The 17,123-nt window shown below is 49.9% G+C and overlaps 1 protein-coding gene and 1 pseudogene across 6 annotated transcripts in view; both read right to left on the bottom strand.

Annotated features, from left to right (window-relative positions):
* The window catches only part of IQSEC1 (IQ motif and Sec7 domain 1), a 117,208-nt gene extending 104,499 nt beyond the window's left edge, over positions 1 to 12,709 (bottom strand). For 5 of the 6 annotated variants that reach the window (XM_011364469.2, XM_011364471.2, XM_011364475.2 and 2 more), the window contains exon 1: positions 12,640 to 12,709. In XM_011364469.2, coding sequence (XP_011362771.1) covers positions 12,640 to 12,707 — 68 coding nt within the window. In that variant the 5' untranslated portion in view covers positions 12,708 to 12,709. Of the gene's footprint in view, positions 1 to 6,818; positions 6,921 to 12,639 lie in introns of those variants that run through there. The other variant, XM_023533182.1, reaches the window with a different exon arrangement.
* On the bottom strand, positions 7,784 to 7,902 carry LOC111742588 (annotated as a pseudogene).
* Positions 12,710 to 17,123: the final 4,414 nt, after the last annotated feature.

Genomic DNA, 17,123 nt, shown 5'->3' with positions numbered 1-17,123 from the left:
CCAGTGCCTGGTCACCTCTCTTTGACCAATCCCTTCAGAAATTCCCCAGGAAATGCCCCTGTGCCCATACCCTGAGCATAAGTCCAGTCTCCAGGCCCAGGAGCTTCATACTTCACCTCCTACTGTTAAGATCACTCCAAGTAGAAACCAGTAGGCACAATAATTAATATGCATATATAGTTGCGTGTGCATGTGTGTTATATATACATGTATTATATACATATTGCTGTATATGTGTGTATATGTGTGTGTGTATATATATATATACAATCTATGTATACATATATGTATATATATATATACACACAATCTATGTATATATATATACACACACACATATACACACATATACAGCAATATGTATATAATACATATATATATACACACACACATACATACACATAAATAGCTGATTAGAAAACAAATGTATGTATCTACATAAGGAAACAACGATGAAAGCTAAGCTGACAGTGTGTTGAGAACAAGGTGCTGTAGTGTACCACGGCTTTATTAATTAGGGTCCCTCTCTCCTCTGCAAGCATGGCACCAATCTCTTGCTGCATTCTCTGTCTCCGGTCTCCCCTCTGCCGGTCAGTCCTCCATTCAAGCTCCCAAGACAACCTCTTCAAACTCAGATCTGATTACTGTAAGGTAGTGGAACAAATGATTAAGAGTCTAGGCATTGGAGTCAAGCAGATTTGGAGTTCGAGGCCATTTGCTACTGGTGTGTGACCTTGGGCAAGTGAGTGCATCTCTTTAAACCTCAGTGTTCTTATCTGCAAAATCAGGATCGTAAGAAACCCTACTCTACAAAATCAGGAAAGGATGACACATGTCAAGTCACCTGGCAGGTCTTAACAAATCACAGTGGTGGATGCTAGATGCTTTTGCCTGCCCAGCCTCCATTCTCACTCTGAGTGAGGTGCCCCAATTTTCTTTGGTGAATCCTCCTCCTCCATTCTTAGTCCATCTAGTTTGTGTCGGCTGACTCCATCCCTAACTCTAGAGTATTCTGCCCCCTCACCAGAATGATTAGTCCAGGGATGGGCATGTGACTAAAGCTAGACCACTGAGAGTCTTTCCTGGGAGTTCTGCTGGAATCATTTCTGTTTGGATTATTAGCTATAAGACTTGTAAACCTGGATCAGCTGGAGCCATCATGGGCAGAGAGGCTGCCTGGGAGTGAAGTCATGAGACATGAAAGAAGAAAAAAAGATACCAGTGTCCAGAGACACAGTTTAAGCCTCTAAATCAGCCCTGTCTATTTCAGAAATAGAAGGCAATAAATTCAGCCTTTGGCTTAGACCAGTCTGGGTTTTCTTGTTTGTTAGTTTATTTTTGTCACTTGCAACCAAAAAAGTACTAGTTAATACAACCTCCCTACACAAAGCCTCTGATTGCTCCACAGAGTCCAGCACTCCAGCTCTGGGCCCCATCTACCTTCCTTTTTGGCCTCAACTCTGGTTTTCACTTCTCTCTGACTCCATGCCACCCAATACTGATAGCTGTTCCCTAAATACACCATAAGAACTCAATCTACAGGTTCCACCCAAAGTCTCCTCCACACTTTCCACTTGGTCATTTCACACTCCAGACCCAGCTCAGTGTCGCCTTCCCTGGAAACCTCCCCTAAATATATCCTCCACCACTCTGAAGTATCAATGGCACCTACCTCCAGCCTCCCACCTCTCTCTAATTATGTCCCTGGAGTAAAGTTTACTGGTTTTTTCTCTTACCTCTTCAAAAATCATTGTCTCACTGTATCATTTAAGAAATGAACATCGTGAATTGACTTGGGATTTGACCAACTCAAAATTTGATTTTAACTCACCAAGAACATTTCCTGAGCCACAAACCTGACTGGTGCACCCAAGGCTGAATGATCTGGCACTGCCCTCAGGGGAACTGATAGTCTAAATTAAACAATTTTCCATTTGGCTCAAGCCCAGGGTTGCAAAAATGACAATTTTAAAATGTTATAATCAAACCAAGAACATTAATTTCTCAAGGATAATAATCAGTGACATTTATTGAGCCATTATTTCGTCATTGCATATGGGCATGCTCATGCATATGTTATTTAATCCTCATCCTGTGATACTATCCCCACTTTACAGATGAGGAAACTAAGGCCCAGGGAGACATTCCCAGGGGATTGCAGCACCAAATGGGGAACTGGGATCTTCCTGTTCCCACCCATCTTCCTGTTCTCCCCCAGCTGATCACAGCAATGTATGAACACACTGTTTGAGGGCAGCTTGGAAATGATTTAAAAATTTATCACTTAAAGCTCAGAACCAAGCTAGTTGCCCCGATTGCTCACGAGAAGGTGGCATCCATACCCACTTCTGCACAGGAGTCTTTAATTTCACAATTCATGCTCGGCCTCTGGCTATGATGTACCCCTTGTTTTGCAGGCATCAGGTTTCAGATTCACTGTGTTTGCTTCCGGTTGCCAGTGTGATCAAAGTCTTGGTGGTTAGTCTGCTGGGAAGGTATTTCAACACACAACTGTTTTGAATATAGTGACTTCCCCATATTGTGCCTACCAAGAGTGGCATTGCAGTAGCCTCTTGAAGGCACATCCAAGGCCACTGAGCCTGGCCAATGGGTGCATCCCAGATTCTAAGTTTGTAAGGAAATATGCTTGATTGATTTATTTAGAAAAGGCCTTCTGTTTCGCCACCTACTTTATTCTCTGCAAAATGGGGATGAGGAACCTCCAGGGGTTATTGTAAGTAAGACTGGAGTGAGACACCATACGGAAAGTTACAGGCACACAGCAGGTGTTCACTAAGTGCTCATTCTTTCATGTTCTCTCAACCCAGAAGTTGGGGCCATAGTTCACCTACATGCAGACCCAGTTGCCCTCTTACACCTGCTCAGGCACCTATCCTGACCTCTGAGCCCCACCGGGAACTCTAAGGACCTGTACAGCCAGGTGAGACCCATTGTGGGTGGGCACTGAATCAACCTGAGCCCCAGACTGAACCCCACGGCCCCTGCTGCCTGGCATCTCATACCCCAAGCAACTCCTTTGCCCTCAAAATCAGTCTCAGCTGCCTCCTCTACCAGGAAGCCTTTGGAGAACCCGTCCAGATGTGAGTGCTGACGTTCCCCTTCTGGGCTTCCATGGGCTTTGGAGCTTACCCCCATCTCAGCACTGTGTGGTAACTTCTTCTTTTCTTGTCCTATCTCTCCCAGGGCACTGTCATCATCCCCAAAACAGAAACAGTATGTCGCTCACCAAGCGGCTCTGTTGCAGAATTGGGTAACACTTCCTCCATGTCAGGCACAGAGCCAGGGACCCCATAAGAGAAGATCTGTCTCAAAGTGAAGCCAGTAAGGAAGAAAGCAGAGGTAATAGCTGAAAATTCCAATCCTATTACATAAGTTGAACCCCTGGGTTCAGTTCTTCCTAAAGCTAGTTTATCCCCTAGACTTTGCAGTTCAATGAGCCAAGTAACAAAGTCGTTTTTCTGTGTATGCCTGTTTGATTTAGATTTTCTGTCACTTTCAAATAGAAGGGTCCTAAGGAACTGAGCTTGGTAAGGTGACCTGACACACCTAAGGTCACATGGCTGAGAAAGCAGCAGAGCTGGGACTCACACCAAAGTCTGGACTCTCAACCTGCTTCAGCAGCCTAATCATGCCCCAGAGTCCAGGCTGACAACTGGGTATAGACTGGACACTCCACTCTGTCCACCATACTCTTCTCACCTCTTTCCCAGAAGTAGCCGAAGCAGCACTGACATAGATTTCTGGGCATTGGTTTGCTCATCCATCAAATGGAGCTAATGATCACCTCACCCCACTCCACACACACTTTTAGTGAAGGTCACAGGGTGCCTCACGCTGGCCTGGCCACTCAGGACTCTGTGAGTGGACCCGGAGTATAGACCCTCCCACCTGCCCTCCCACTTGCCCTCTTCATCTGTATGATGGTCTACAGAGGCTGCTCACCAGACCGCTGCCTCAGCTTGGCAGTCACATGGAGCTCCACACACACCCTGCCCATACCTGGCCAACACTCCCAGCTTGGTAGTAACTCCACTGCTGGGAAGAGGTCTTGAAGGCCTAACTCCTCCAGCTGTTTGATGGTGGAGGTGGGGTCCTGCACAGCCCCTGCTCACTCTAAACCCAGGAGAGGGGACTCCAAATAGAATGAGGATAACAGGCCTATGGGAGATGGTGGTGCATTCTCCAGGAAAGGGTCATCTGGAAAGTATTCAGGGACGCACAGGCAGCCTCCTGTGCAAGGAAACCCCTTATGTTTCCAAAGGTGCAGGCTTTTCAAGGTAAGGAGGGGTAAGAACAGGAGGAGGGCCTGCCAAACTAGAATTTATTTTGTGACCATAAAGCAATCGCCCATTACACTTGAGCAAGTAGAGGCTCAGGGAAGGCCTGTGACTTTACCAGCCTAGCAGATGGGAGTGCAGAGGCAGGACCTGAACGGGGTTTTGTTTGACATCAATGTCTACATAGTATGTCCCACTTGGAGGGTCAGAAAGAGTCCAATGTGATGCTGAGCATAAAGGATCTCTCTTAGCATAGCTAAGCTGAGAAGGGTCTCATTATAATTGCTACTTGGTCTGGGGACTTCCAGATATTTCAGGGAAGGAGCGGCTTCCACTTCTGTCCTCCAAGCCTGGATTTCTCTCCCTGCTGCAGACAACACAGCTCAGAGCTGCTCACTGTGCTTCTGCTTAGAGCTCCAGGCATCCTGCAACCCCAGCAGGACTCTGGCCTTCTCTGCTTGCCATCTACTCTCTAAATCAACTTCAAATCCACAAACTTCTTTTCTATTACTTAACTTTTCTGCATCCTAAACATTGATATCTACGACATCATGAATCTGGTGTGCTAGCTGTTTTTTTTGGTCTAATGGGCAATGTGTACCTATAAATATAAAACATGTCTGACCAAGTCCCCCTCACTCGCTGTCTACCCCCTTCTCCTGACTTTTTATCTGGTTTGCTTATCACTTTTGTGTCCCCAGAGACAATGCAGTACTCAGCACACAGTAGGTGTTCAATAAATGTTTGTAGAATGATTGAATTCATGAATAAAGGAGGTGCCTGACCCTGAGTGGAGTCACGGAGTACTCCAAGGCTCCTCACTCCACCTGGCCAATTCACAGGTTAGGACATGAGGCCTCAGGAGGAAAAGGAGCTTGGCTGAGGCCCTCAGTAAGCCAATAGAGGCGTCTGCTCCAGAACCCAGCTGTCCTGGCTCTTGGTCACGAACTTTCTGCTATGTTCTCAGGGAGTCCTCTGCCCCACTGGACTGAAATGAGCCTTCCCCTAGGCTCCTCAAAAAAGGCACCGACATCCACCTGACCAGGCTCCCCAGCTTGGGCCTTGGAGCCCAACAAGGCAGGTTGCTGCTGGAGACAAGTAAACTGAAAGCTGGAGCCCTGGACTCTGAGCTGCCTGACCATTGGGATCCTCCTATAGCCTTTGGCTCACTGGGGTCATCAGGGATTCTATGCTGGGTCAGAGGATGCCTTTGCTGACTAAGCTCAGAAAGCAGCCCTGGGAGCTCTCATTCCTGCCACTGAGCCTCCCCCCATTCCACCCCAATCTTAGGGGCCAGTGCAGCAGAGAGCCCCCTTAGCACTGGAGTCCAACCCACTGCTGATGGAAAAACTGAGACTCAGTGATGGGGAAGTCATAAGATCACTCACCCCTGCCCCCCACACTCATCCCAAACAAAAGCCACATGATGCACTGAGGGGCTCAGAGTCACTCCAGGTTCAAACTCTAGCTCCCCAACTTATAACCACTGTGGGACATTGCACAGACATCCTAACATCTCTAGGCCTGGGTTTCCACATAACCAGTAGTGGTAGTCATTCTCCTTTCCAGGTTGTTGTGAAGGTTAGATAGAGAAGCAGGACTCAGTGGAGAATCTCCCTGAAGGGCAAGTGGTCCCAGGTCCCCATCTTATCCAAGGGGAGTTCCCAATTGACTGTGCCTCCCTGAATCTCTCATTCTGTGTGTCCAAGCCCACCCACCGAGAGACCATCCCCTAAGTCCCTCCAGGCCCTAGGGGTTTATAGGTCCTCAAGGTTCTACTCTGGATCATTTCAGAAAGAAGCCGAAGTTGTCAGTGGGTCATGGGAACTCCATCAGGATACTGCACAGATGGGGAGATGGCCCTGGAGAACACTGAGGGGGAGACCTGCCCCAGGCAATGTCCTCTCAGCACAAAGTCAACCCTGATGAACTGACAGACAGAAGGAACCGTAGGTTTCATAGCCTGAAGAAGTCTTTTGCTCCCTCTTCCCGAGCTCCCCAGAGATTATGCTTAGGGAGGCAAGGAGGCAGCAGTTGGAGAAGGAAACTGTGCCAACCACACTCCAGGGACCCTGGGCAACTGTGTTACCTCTGTAGACTTCAGTTTACTCAGCTGTAAATGGGGTTGTCAAGAGTTCCTCTTTCTTAGGGTGGTTGTGAGGTCGTCAGGCAAAGAACCAACCAGCCTGGGGCAGGGTGGGGTCCTGGACTGTCCACATACCAGGGCTTAGGGCTGGTCTAATGCCCAGGGGAATGAAAGAACTTCCCCTTTGCAGCTGAGGCTGCCTTTCCAAGCAGCTGTGGGGAAACACCTGGGGTTCCTGAGCCCAGGGTGTGCCTGTGTGCCATCCGGACAGTGAGAAGAGGTTGAAGAAAACAGTTCCAAGAAACAACAAAAATACTGACAAGAGCCCAGAGACCCTAATCATGGCAGGCTGCCATGACAATCAACAGCCCCTCACATGTTTCTCAGGTGGTTGATACCCACTCCCTCCCCTGGGCAAAGTGGCTGGTACTCACAGTGTCACAGGGGATGGAGTGGAGGTCTTCCTGGTGCCCCTGCACCCTGCCTGTCTCCAAGGACCCTGGGGATAAGCTGTGGGCCTCCCCACTGCAGGCCTTAATGTCTGACTTCCTCCCTGCTCAGCCAGCATCCAGGAAACCACGCCCCAGGGAGAGGGCGTCAGGCACCCTGGGGCCCCATCTGCCCTCCCACTGGGCCCTGGACACTGCCCATGGGCTCCTTCGAGGTCTGGCCAGTCTGAATGGCCTCAACAGGCAGGCCCCAGAGGCTCTAGTCAATAAATAATGCAGCTCCCTCCCTGGCCAGTCTCTTGTGGCCGATCGTGTTTCCGGGCCACCTGAGTTTCTGCTAGGCTGCTTTGTTCAGAGCACTGGGCCACACTGGGTCTCTGGCCACTGAGGCACTATCACTCTCACTGAGGGCCAGCCTCAGCAGGGAGGACAAAGGTGGCCCTGGAGAGAAGCTGCCCTACTTACTCTGAAAGCAGTTCCGGCCCAATTGGACCCAGGGTGGAGGGGTCGGCAGTCAGCCTGGTCCCCTTATGGCCAGGCCAGGCTCAGAGGCCTCCATGTGCTCAGCTCTCCACACTGGTGGTGCTACCCAGAGAGCCCTTTCACCACTGCCCCTCTGCCTGGCCCATTCCCCATTCCTGGAAGCCATCCCAGGCCCCTCTTCCAAGAAGCCTCCTCTCCCATCTGAATTCCCACTGCCAGTCTGTCCATCTGCCAGCTTGTCTCCTTTGAGTATCAATCATTGTCTCTCTTCTAGACAGTAGCCACCCATTGCCTCCTGACTGGTCTCTCCCTGCCCTCAGCCTCTACCCTTCCCGCTCCATGGTCTCATTTCCTCATAGCAGCCTGAGCGATTTTTTTTTTTTTTTTTTTATGTGAGGCAACCCTTGGTTGACCTCACAGATTGCAAGGACCTTGTCAGTTTACAATCCCTTATTTTTTATTTTTTATACCTGCAGCACCTGGTCTTCCTAGGTGGTCTCCCATCCAAGTACTAGCCAGGCCCAACCTTGCTTAGCTTCCGAGATCAGACGGGATTGGGCATGTTCAGGGTGGCATGGCAGTAGACCTGAGTGATTGTTTTAAAACAGAAAGAACATCATGTCATTATGCTGCTTAAAACCCTGCACTGCCTCTCCCCTCACCCCAGTACACTCTCAAGTCCTCAAAAAGATCTGGCCTTGCTGAACTCAGGGACTACACGTTCCTCCCTGACCCCCACCCAGACTCCTCAATGTTCTTTAGGCATTCTCCTGCCTCAGGGCCTTTGTACCTGTTTTTCCCTCTGCTTGGAACTCTCTTCCCCAGGTCTTCACAAGATTGCCCCTTCCTGCTACTCTCAGCACAAGGCTATCTTCTCTCTCAGACAGGCCTTTTCTTTTCTTTTTTCTCTTTCTTTTTCTTTCTTTCCTTCTTTCTTTCCTTCCTTTCTTTCTTTTCTTTCTTTCTTTCTTTCTTTCTTTCTTTCTTTCTTTCTTTCTTTCTTTCTTTCTTTCTTTCTTTCTTTCTTTCTTTCTTTCTTTCTTTCTTTTTCTTTCTTTCTTTCTTTCTTTTTCTTTCTTTCTTTCTTTCTTTCTTTCTTTCTTTCTTTCTTTCTTTCTTTCTTTCTTTCTTTCTTTCTTTTTTGCTTTTTTAAAAAAAGCTGTTTTATGAAGATATAATTCACTTTCCATAAAATTCACCCATTTAATATGTATAATTCAGTGATTTCAGAATATTCACAGAGTGGTACAAACACCACAATTTAGAACATTTTGATCATCCCCAAAATAAACCCTGTAACAAGCATTCTCATTCTCTCTGTGCCTGGTCCTAATTTACTTTCTCTATGAACTTAACTCTGTGGATACTCACATATACCCTGTGGTCTTTTAAGACTTGCTTATTTCACTCAGCACAATGTTTTCAAGGTTTATCCATGTCATAGTACACATCAGCACTTCATTTTTTTTTTTTTTTTTATGGCCGTGTAACTTTTCATTATATGTATAGGCCACATTTAGTTTATCCACTCGTCATTTATGAGAGTTGAGAGAAGGCTTTCTTGATCACTCCAGGTCACATGGCCCCTTTCTGTGGCTCTATTACCTCTCCCACTTTTATCCCTCTCTGAAGACATCTTCGTCTACTTGTTTTATTTGTTTCTCCCCTGCCTCAGAGAGTTCTGGCCAGTGCTGATTGTGCCAGGACAGGGGAGTAGGTGTGTTGGGGGCCTAGAGCGTAGGCCCCGGTGTGGTTGTGTGTGGGGAGGCATCATGGGAAGAGAGGTGGCAGCTCCAGGTGGGAAAGAATTTCCCTGCATCACAGCTGCACAGGCATGGCCCACTGGGAGGCTGTGAGCTTTCTGTCCCAGATGGTGCATGCACATGACCTCTCACTGAGGGGCATCAGATGGCTAACTACCCAGAAAGCTCCCCCGAAGCTCCCAGAGCCGGGCTGCCAGCTGCTCCCACTTCTCCTCTCCAGATGCACCACAGTGGGAGAGGAGGCAGGGGACAGGGTCTGCTTAGGGAAGGCCCTGTCCTATCCTTACCCAGCATCCCAAGTGGGTTTCCCAGGCAGCTCAAGTGTCCCATTGGCCCTCAAGGCATAAAAAATGATATTCCCAAAATAAGGCTGAATACAATAGTGATTTTCCTGCCTGAGCCTAGAAGGTGAAGATTACTGGTACCACAGAATAAGGCCTGTGACAGGCCTGGAGGTGTTTGCTCAGAGGCAGGGCCAAAACACAGCATCCATCCCACCCTGAGCAGGCCCACAGGCATCAATTCATTTAATCTCAGAACAACCCTAAATGACGTTAGTGAAATAGAAAGGGGCTAAGCCAAGTTTCAAACTCAGGCAGGCCTGACTGCCAAGCCTGTGTTCTCCCCCACTTCATTACTTTGCCGGCCCCAATGCTAAGACTCAGAGGGAAGAAGGGGACAGGGATCACAGGGATGCCCTCCACTGGGTGCTGAGCCAACAGAACCCATTTAGAATCTCCCCAAGAAGTCCACCCAGCTGACACTGCTCACTTCACTATACAGTAAGGAAACAGGCCCAGAGAACTTTAGCAACTTGCCCGGCACTTACAACATACTATAGTTGCCTTTGGACTTGGCTCTTAAATTGTTCTGTCAGGAGATGGCTCAGAGCCTGAGGGTCTTCTCTCAGGGACCTCAGGCCTAAGTCCCAGAGACCATGTCCCTGGCTTCTCAGCTGCAGCCACTGAACCCCTGGGCAGAGGGCCAGGGCTGGTTGTGGCAGCCTGCTCCCCACTGCTCCCCACACACACCTCTCACTTTTCCAGATGTGAGCAGGACCAGGCCAGGGGTGAAAGTCTCATGTGGTGAGGAATCTAAAGACGCAAGTGGAAAAGTATGCACTGTCCGATCACACCCTCCAATTTGTCTCTGCAGCTGCCGCCAGCCCTGCCTTGGGCTGCAGACCTGCTGACTCAAGTCTTTCTTGACAGCTGAGGGGGCTAGGATCCTAGCAAGGGCCAGCTCTGTTTGTCTATCTGACTAAGAAAGTGGCCTTAGATCTCTCGAGGATCCCCAACAAATTGGGGTAGGAGTCCAGAGGAGCATGTTTCCCAGAGCCCAAGGCCTATCCTCCCCAGGTAACCTTGGAGGTACCCTGTACTTATGGGTGCTAAGGAGGGGTTGAGGTAAATCCAATGCCAATTATGGTCCCTGCACCTACCCCAACTGATGGTGAGGCAGCCACCCCACCAGTGCTTACAGCAGCGCTGCAATACAGGCCTGCCCATCACCACTGTCCTGTAACCACAAATACTCTGCAAGCACTAACCACGAGCCACAAAAGGCTCTACCCCACAGCCCTGTCGAGTAGCTCTGCAATGATCCTCACTTTGGAGATGAGGAAATCGAGGCATGGAGAGGCCAATCTGCGGGCTCGTGTCAGAGTGGGTGAGCCCCTTGCAGAACACAGTAGGGCCTCACAGTACCAGGCTTGCTGCTTCCTGCAAACAACCCCAATCTCCAGAAACCATGAGAAAGAATGATATGCAGAAAAATCCAGCGCTATTAGAGGAAAGGACACAGAGAATATTCACCCATGTCCAGGGACTCACTCCCTGCCTGGCCTGGGCTCCAAAGATGTCTATCCCAGGGTCTAAGGAGGAACATGTGGCCACTGACTCACTCCAGGGGTGAACTTTCCTCTCTCCTTTCCCACAGCCAGCCAGCAACCCCATTGAAGAGAACTTTTTAGCCCTCACTGTCTGCCCTGTTCCCCTAAAGCCTTCCGAGGCCTGTACCTGCAATGCCTCCCATCCTTATCCACCCATCCATCCAAGCAGAGGCCAGGGCCCCAGACACTCTCACCTAGCAGCAGAGACAACTGTAGCCATTGTAAAAATGGCCTCTTATCATAGTGATAGCTAGCTGAATGGCTGGGTTTCTCCTTTCCTTTTGGCTGCAAGGAAGCCCATCAATTTTTACCTTAGCAGAAGAGTCTCAGGATGCTGCATATATCTATTCTGTTTTACTCTTTCTCCCTTAGGTCATGACATCCTATTCTAAGTTGTGATTTTCCTTGTCTTGATGTTTTATTATTTAATTTATTATAGGTATTAATTGTCACAAATATTTTGGGAAAGAAGGAAGGAAGGAAGGAAGGAAGGAAGGAAGGAAGGAAGGAAGGAAGGAAGGAAGGAAGGAAGGAAGGAAGGAAGGAAAGGCAGGCAGGCTTATATAGTTTATATACAAGGTAATGAGGGTGGGAAGAAAGAGGAAGAAACTTCTAATCCCTTCCCTTTGTAAAATTCTTCTTTAAATAAATATATATATATATGCCTTCAGGTGGTATCCAGGTAGATGTTTACCAAATAGGTAGCTGCCTCTAAGCCCCTCCCAGATATAAATCCTGGCCCAAACCAATGTTCCTAATTTACAGACCAAGAGACTGAAACCCCAGCCTTGCCTAAGAACACACAGCATCTGGCTTTCTGCTTCCTGGTCTGAATCCTTTCAGCAGCTGCATTGTCTAAAGCCAACCCCAGGGCTGGTGTCTGTTCCACAATGGGCAAGGAGCTCTGTTCTACCCTCATTTCCACTCCAACTGCACAGGGGTTCCATCCAGTCACACCTCCCCACCAGTCTGACTTATGAAGAAGTACACTGACAACAGCAGCAGTAATCATAGCTAGCACTTACCCAACCCTTGAGGTGTGCCAGGCTTTGAGGTGTTCTTTGTATATCACCTCATTTAAATCTTACTAACCCTATAAGGATTTGCAGGTAGGAAATTCTGGCCAGAGAAGTGAAGACTCCTCACAATGGTAATGCCAAAGCCAGTTTTAAACTTGGCCAGCCAGGTGCCTGAGTCTGGGCTGAGCTCTCAGCCTCTCAAAGACTGCTGCTGATGGTCATATGAAAGAGTCTTATACTGTGCCCTGAAGAAATGAGTGGGAGTCCCATTTTGCTGATGGATAACAGGCTCAGAGAGGGCCAAAGTCACATAGTTGTACTCAGTGTCTGTTTGTTATGTAACAAACGCCAATTTCCATGCACACTGTACTTGCCACTGACATCCTCCAGTGGGCACTCCAGGTCCCAGACAAGTGCCCACAAACTCCCTGACCAGCCTTCTATTCTCCTCCCTCCCTCCCCACTAGAGACTGAGTTTCTCCAAAGAGGTCCTAACATGGCTTTTCTTGCCCTCCATCCCTGCTCCCCCCGGACTGGGACTTCCCCAGACCTCCCAGAACCCATGCAAACCGGCCACCTGGTGCTCACTTGCCCCCACCTGCCAGGCAATGGCCGGGCAGATCTGGGTCCACACATGCGTCCCCTGATACCTGAGCGTTCTCACGGAGATGCAGTACTTCCACATAAGGCTCCACATGGCACTGTCATCACCCTTCATGCCTGGCTAGGCTGGGGAGTGTGTGGCCAAGGGGCCCACAGCCACTGCCATCCAAACCTGGTTTCCTCCTGACCAGGGGCTGCCTCTCTTCGCTGGCTGTCAGGTCACTTCCTTCTTCATGTTGAGAAGAAGAAATAAAAAGCCCAAAAGCCAGGGGAGATGGGGAGGCGCTGGCTCCCACAGGCTACTACAGGTCCCAGCCACCAGTCTTGCTGTCTCCAGGCCAGCCTCTGTTTCCTGGCCCAGTCCGGCTGCTCCAGACCCTCCTGGCCGAGCTGCCCTTGCACATCAGACCCTCTGGCTTCTGTACAACCTTGTGCCTGCCTCCAGCCAGGAGACAGTGGTGGCTGGGGGCCAAAGCAGCAGTGAGTCACTCAAGGCGGGACAAGTGAGGGGCTTCCGCCTTGAGGGAAAGCACACAGCTGGGCTGCCAGGAGTCCAGGGGCTGGTCCTATGTCCAGAGACTGGCTTCGGAGGCAAGAGGCTGAGGGAGGAAGGTGGGCGGGGAGTCGAGGGCGGGCCCATATCCTCTCCCATTTCCCCAGAGGCCTAAACCCAACACCCGCCTGCCTGCCCACAGCCCAGCCCACCCTTCGCACTGGCCAGGGCAGAGAAAGCGGCTGTCTGCCTGCTGGCTCCCGGAAGAAGCTTCGAGTGGACAGAAAGCAAAATAAAGACAAAATCAGGACTGCTTTCTAGTAGAGTGGCCAGTCTACGAAGGTCTCCATCTGGTGAGAGAGATGACATTTTTAGCCCTGGCCAGGCCACAGCCTTGCTGTGTGAGGATGTTGGGTGAGGCTGACTTCTCTTTGGCCTTGATTTCCCCCTCACCACCTCAAGGTCACATAGCCCTGGACACAGGTCCAACTCATTTAATTCTCTCAACATCCTTATGACATGAATTTATTATCAATCCATTTACATATGAGGAAATTGAGGCACAGATAGGGGAAGTCACAGGCCTAGAAAGTGATGAAGGTGGGATTTGAAGCATAACAGTCTGGCATCTTGAGTGCAAGCCAGTTCCTCTGTGTAGAGATGGGTGGAGGTGGGCCGGAAGGCTGAGGCCCCTCTGTATATCCCTGGGGTCTGGGCCTGAGTTGAGTCTGGGCGTTTCCAGACTGTGGCCCCAGATGGAGCCCCCAACCAGCTGCTCCCAGGCCCAGCCCAGAGCAGACAGCTGGGGCTTTCCAGGAAGAGCCCCTGGGGACAATGACTTTCCGTTCACGGTCAGCGCTCACAGAACCCACTTCTCCTTACTCACAGCCCCCAGGAAGTCCCTCAGAGGACAGGTGGGCTCAGATTCTGGCACCTTGCAGAGCCCTGGGCATCATGGACAGCTGCCAATGACATCATGTCCCCATTTCACCCATGAGGAAACCAAAACTCAGAGAAGGGCATCACCTGCCTACTGATGGTCTGAGCCTAGGTTTTCAGGCCAAAGTCTTGCTCTATCTCCAGGCCCCCTGCCTTGGCCTGCGCAAAATAAGAATTCCATCTCAGATTCCAGCCCAATCTCCACAAAGAAGAGCAGTAGCTGCATGCTTATCTATCCCCCAAGCCAGGAAAGAACTTTTTATCTGAAAGCGGGGTGGATTTCTACAAAGACTGTGGCTTCCCTGGGGCCTCAGCAATCCTCTCTCTTCATCATCAAAAGCCACCACAGTGGGTCTCTACCTGCCACAGTCACTCCTCTGCAGCACCCTGGGAAGGTGGCTGCCCAGTCTCAGCTTGAACAGCCCCAGTGATGGCAAGCTCACTAACTATCAAAGTTTCCTATTCCATCATGGGTCTCCACTGACCTAAAGAAACTCTCTTGGACAGAGCCTCCCTATCACTTTTCATACTAGCCTTACTTCCTTGTGCTACACAGAATAAGACCTCCATTCAAGAGTTTATCTGGTCTGTCCTCCTACCAGTAGAAGTTTTCTCAACATCTTTTGTGGGTAGAAGCAGCCTTTGTTTACATATCTCTACCCACTTACTGCTATATTCACACCATCTATCTACCCACCCACCTCTCCAACCAACCATCCATGGACTCATTCATCCATTTATACATATGTATATATCTCCCTCCCTCCCTCTTTCCCTCCCTCCCTCCTTCTCTCCTTTCTTTCTTCCAATTATCCATTTATCCATCCACTCATCCATCCACCCATCACTCTCCTCTGTACTGGGTTGGCCCCTTGTCCACACAGAGTCAAGAGCTGCAGCAACCTCTTTCTCTTCCTGAGGCATTTCCTAAACCCTTCTCCCAGCATCCCTGTCAGCCTTTTGCTTCTCACCTTGTCCCCCAGGTTTCCATCTGTGGCGTGTAACATCCCTGGCAAATTTGAGGCTTCTCTCTCTCTACCCCGATCTATCATATTGCCCACTAGGCTTTGATTTCCCAGGTCTCTTGAGCCCTACAGCACCTGGCTCTGGGGCAGACCCGCCGGGGCCTAGGCTCAGCACCAGAGAAACTTACTACCCAGCTGTCACATGTGCCTTCTGTGCCTGCTCTGTGCCCAAACTCCATTCATGGCTGGCACCTGATGGAGAGGGGCAGGTGACACTTTTGGCCCTGTAGATGATCTCAGAGACAGGTGTCATTTTCAGGACTAGAGGCCCAAGATGCTTGTGGGGGACCCTTCCAAGTTCCCTTCCTGGAAGACACCTGTTACCAAAACCTCTGTAGGACCCGGGACCTCACTTCTTTGTTCTTCTTCTTGGTTGCATCCACCTGTGTCCATCTCCTTTCTAACTGCATTGCATTAGGGCTTCCTCACTCCCACTTTACAAATAGGGAAACTAAGGCACCGGGATAAGCATGGCTTTCCCCAGCTCTCACAGGGCATCATTTACTTTTCAGAAAGCTGCATTCTTGGCTTAGATAGGTGGGTGGGGGTAACTATTTGAGGGGTTAGGAAAGCCTTGGGAGTGAATCTGAGTGCACAAAATGAGTTTACTGGGCTCACCCAGCAGGGGCAAATTCACGAGCCATCTTTCATACTCTCATTTGTGGGGTGACCTTTGAAGATTTGCTTTTAGAAAGCTCTGGGAAGACACATTCCATAGCCATCACCTTGGTCCAACCTCAGACTTGAGCAGCACATCCTTGCCCCACCGCTCAACTCACCCAGCACTGTCCCAGGGTGCTGATGGCAGCAGATGTTGTCACATAGCAGAATGCCTGGTGGGAGGGAGCTGCCTGGGAGTGTGCTGGAGCTCCCTTCACTGTTTTCACAACTGCTCTCATCATGTCTTCTCTCAGCCTCTCAACAGTCCTGAGGGGTGTGTCATTATCCCCATTTTATGGATGAGGAGACTGAAGGCTCCCGGTGCTCCAAGGTTTCCTAAATGTCCACTGTCACACTCCATCTGTCTTCACCACTGACAATGACTTGTCCTTGAGAGTGGGGCAGACTCCTTATTTATCTCTGACTCCCTTGTTCCTACACAAGTCATCTCATCTGAGCCTCAGTTGATCCCTACTCTCCTGATTGTGATGAGTGGTAAGTGATACCAGGCCTGCTGAACTGTGAGACCCTGGGTACAAGACTTTACCTCTCAGGGATTATTTTCTGTAGGGTATCAGGAGCTAACAACAGCTGTCGTTTCAAAAGCCCCTGGCATTCCTAGGCATGCGTTAGGTGTTTAGTGACCAGCTGTCCCTCCTTCCCCTGTAGGGTATAGCAGGTCAACAGTGGGAGGCAGGTCTGCATGGAAACATTCACACCCTCAGCTATTCCCTCTCCCCAGCCACATAGCCAAAGCTGGGATCTGCAGAGAGCTGCCCAGCTGTTCCCCCTCAATCTACCTGGTGACTCACATAGCCCACTGGGGATGAAGTCACTGCCACTCAGGCAAGGAAAAGAATACATTTGTTCCCTGGGAGACACCAAAGCTATGGTGAACTTGGCCCGTGAGGGTAGGACACAGCTCATGGTTTGTACTCACTCAAGGAAGAAAGCAGCTCCAGGATGGAGGAGGAGGGAACGATGGGTGAGGACCCCCTTTAGGCGGATGGGGCCTGGGGAGGTACCTATCTTCTGGAGGCCAAGTGAGGGTCTGTGAGCTTTGGGCCAGCCTCCAGGCCGAGCTGGGTTTGTTCTATCTACTTACCTGTGAAGAATGTCTGTGGTCTTAGGGCTCTGAAATCCCCCAACTCTGCTTCTAACTTGAGGGGCAAGCTATTGCTCCATGTCTGCCTATCTTACCCACAAAATGGGTGCACTCTACTCCATTTCCACTTGGTGAGCTGGAGGTGATGGTGGAGTTTTTGAGGCCAACATCAGCTGTCTACCCACTTCCTGGGTCTCCGTGCACCCTCTCCAGTGGTCTCTCTGCTTTCTGCCTATCTCCCACTGTGTACTACACGGTCATTCTAACAACCACCACCCTCCCCATGGCCGACCTTCACCCACAGAATGA

The sequence above is a fragment of the Pteropus vampyrus genome, unplaced genomic scaffold, assembly GCF_000151845.1.
Source record: "Pteropus vampyrus isolate Shadow unplaced genomic scaffold, Pvam_2.0 Scaffold97, whole genome shotgun sequence".
Taxonomy (NCBI): domain Eukaryota; kingdom Metazoa; phylum Chordata; class Mammalia; order Chiroptera; family Pteropodidae; genus Pteropus; species Pteropus vampyrus.
This window is presented reverse-complemented; position numbering and strand designations above follow the sequence as displayed.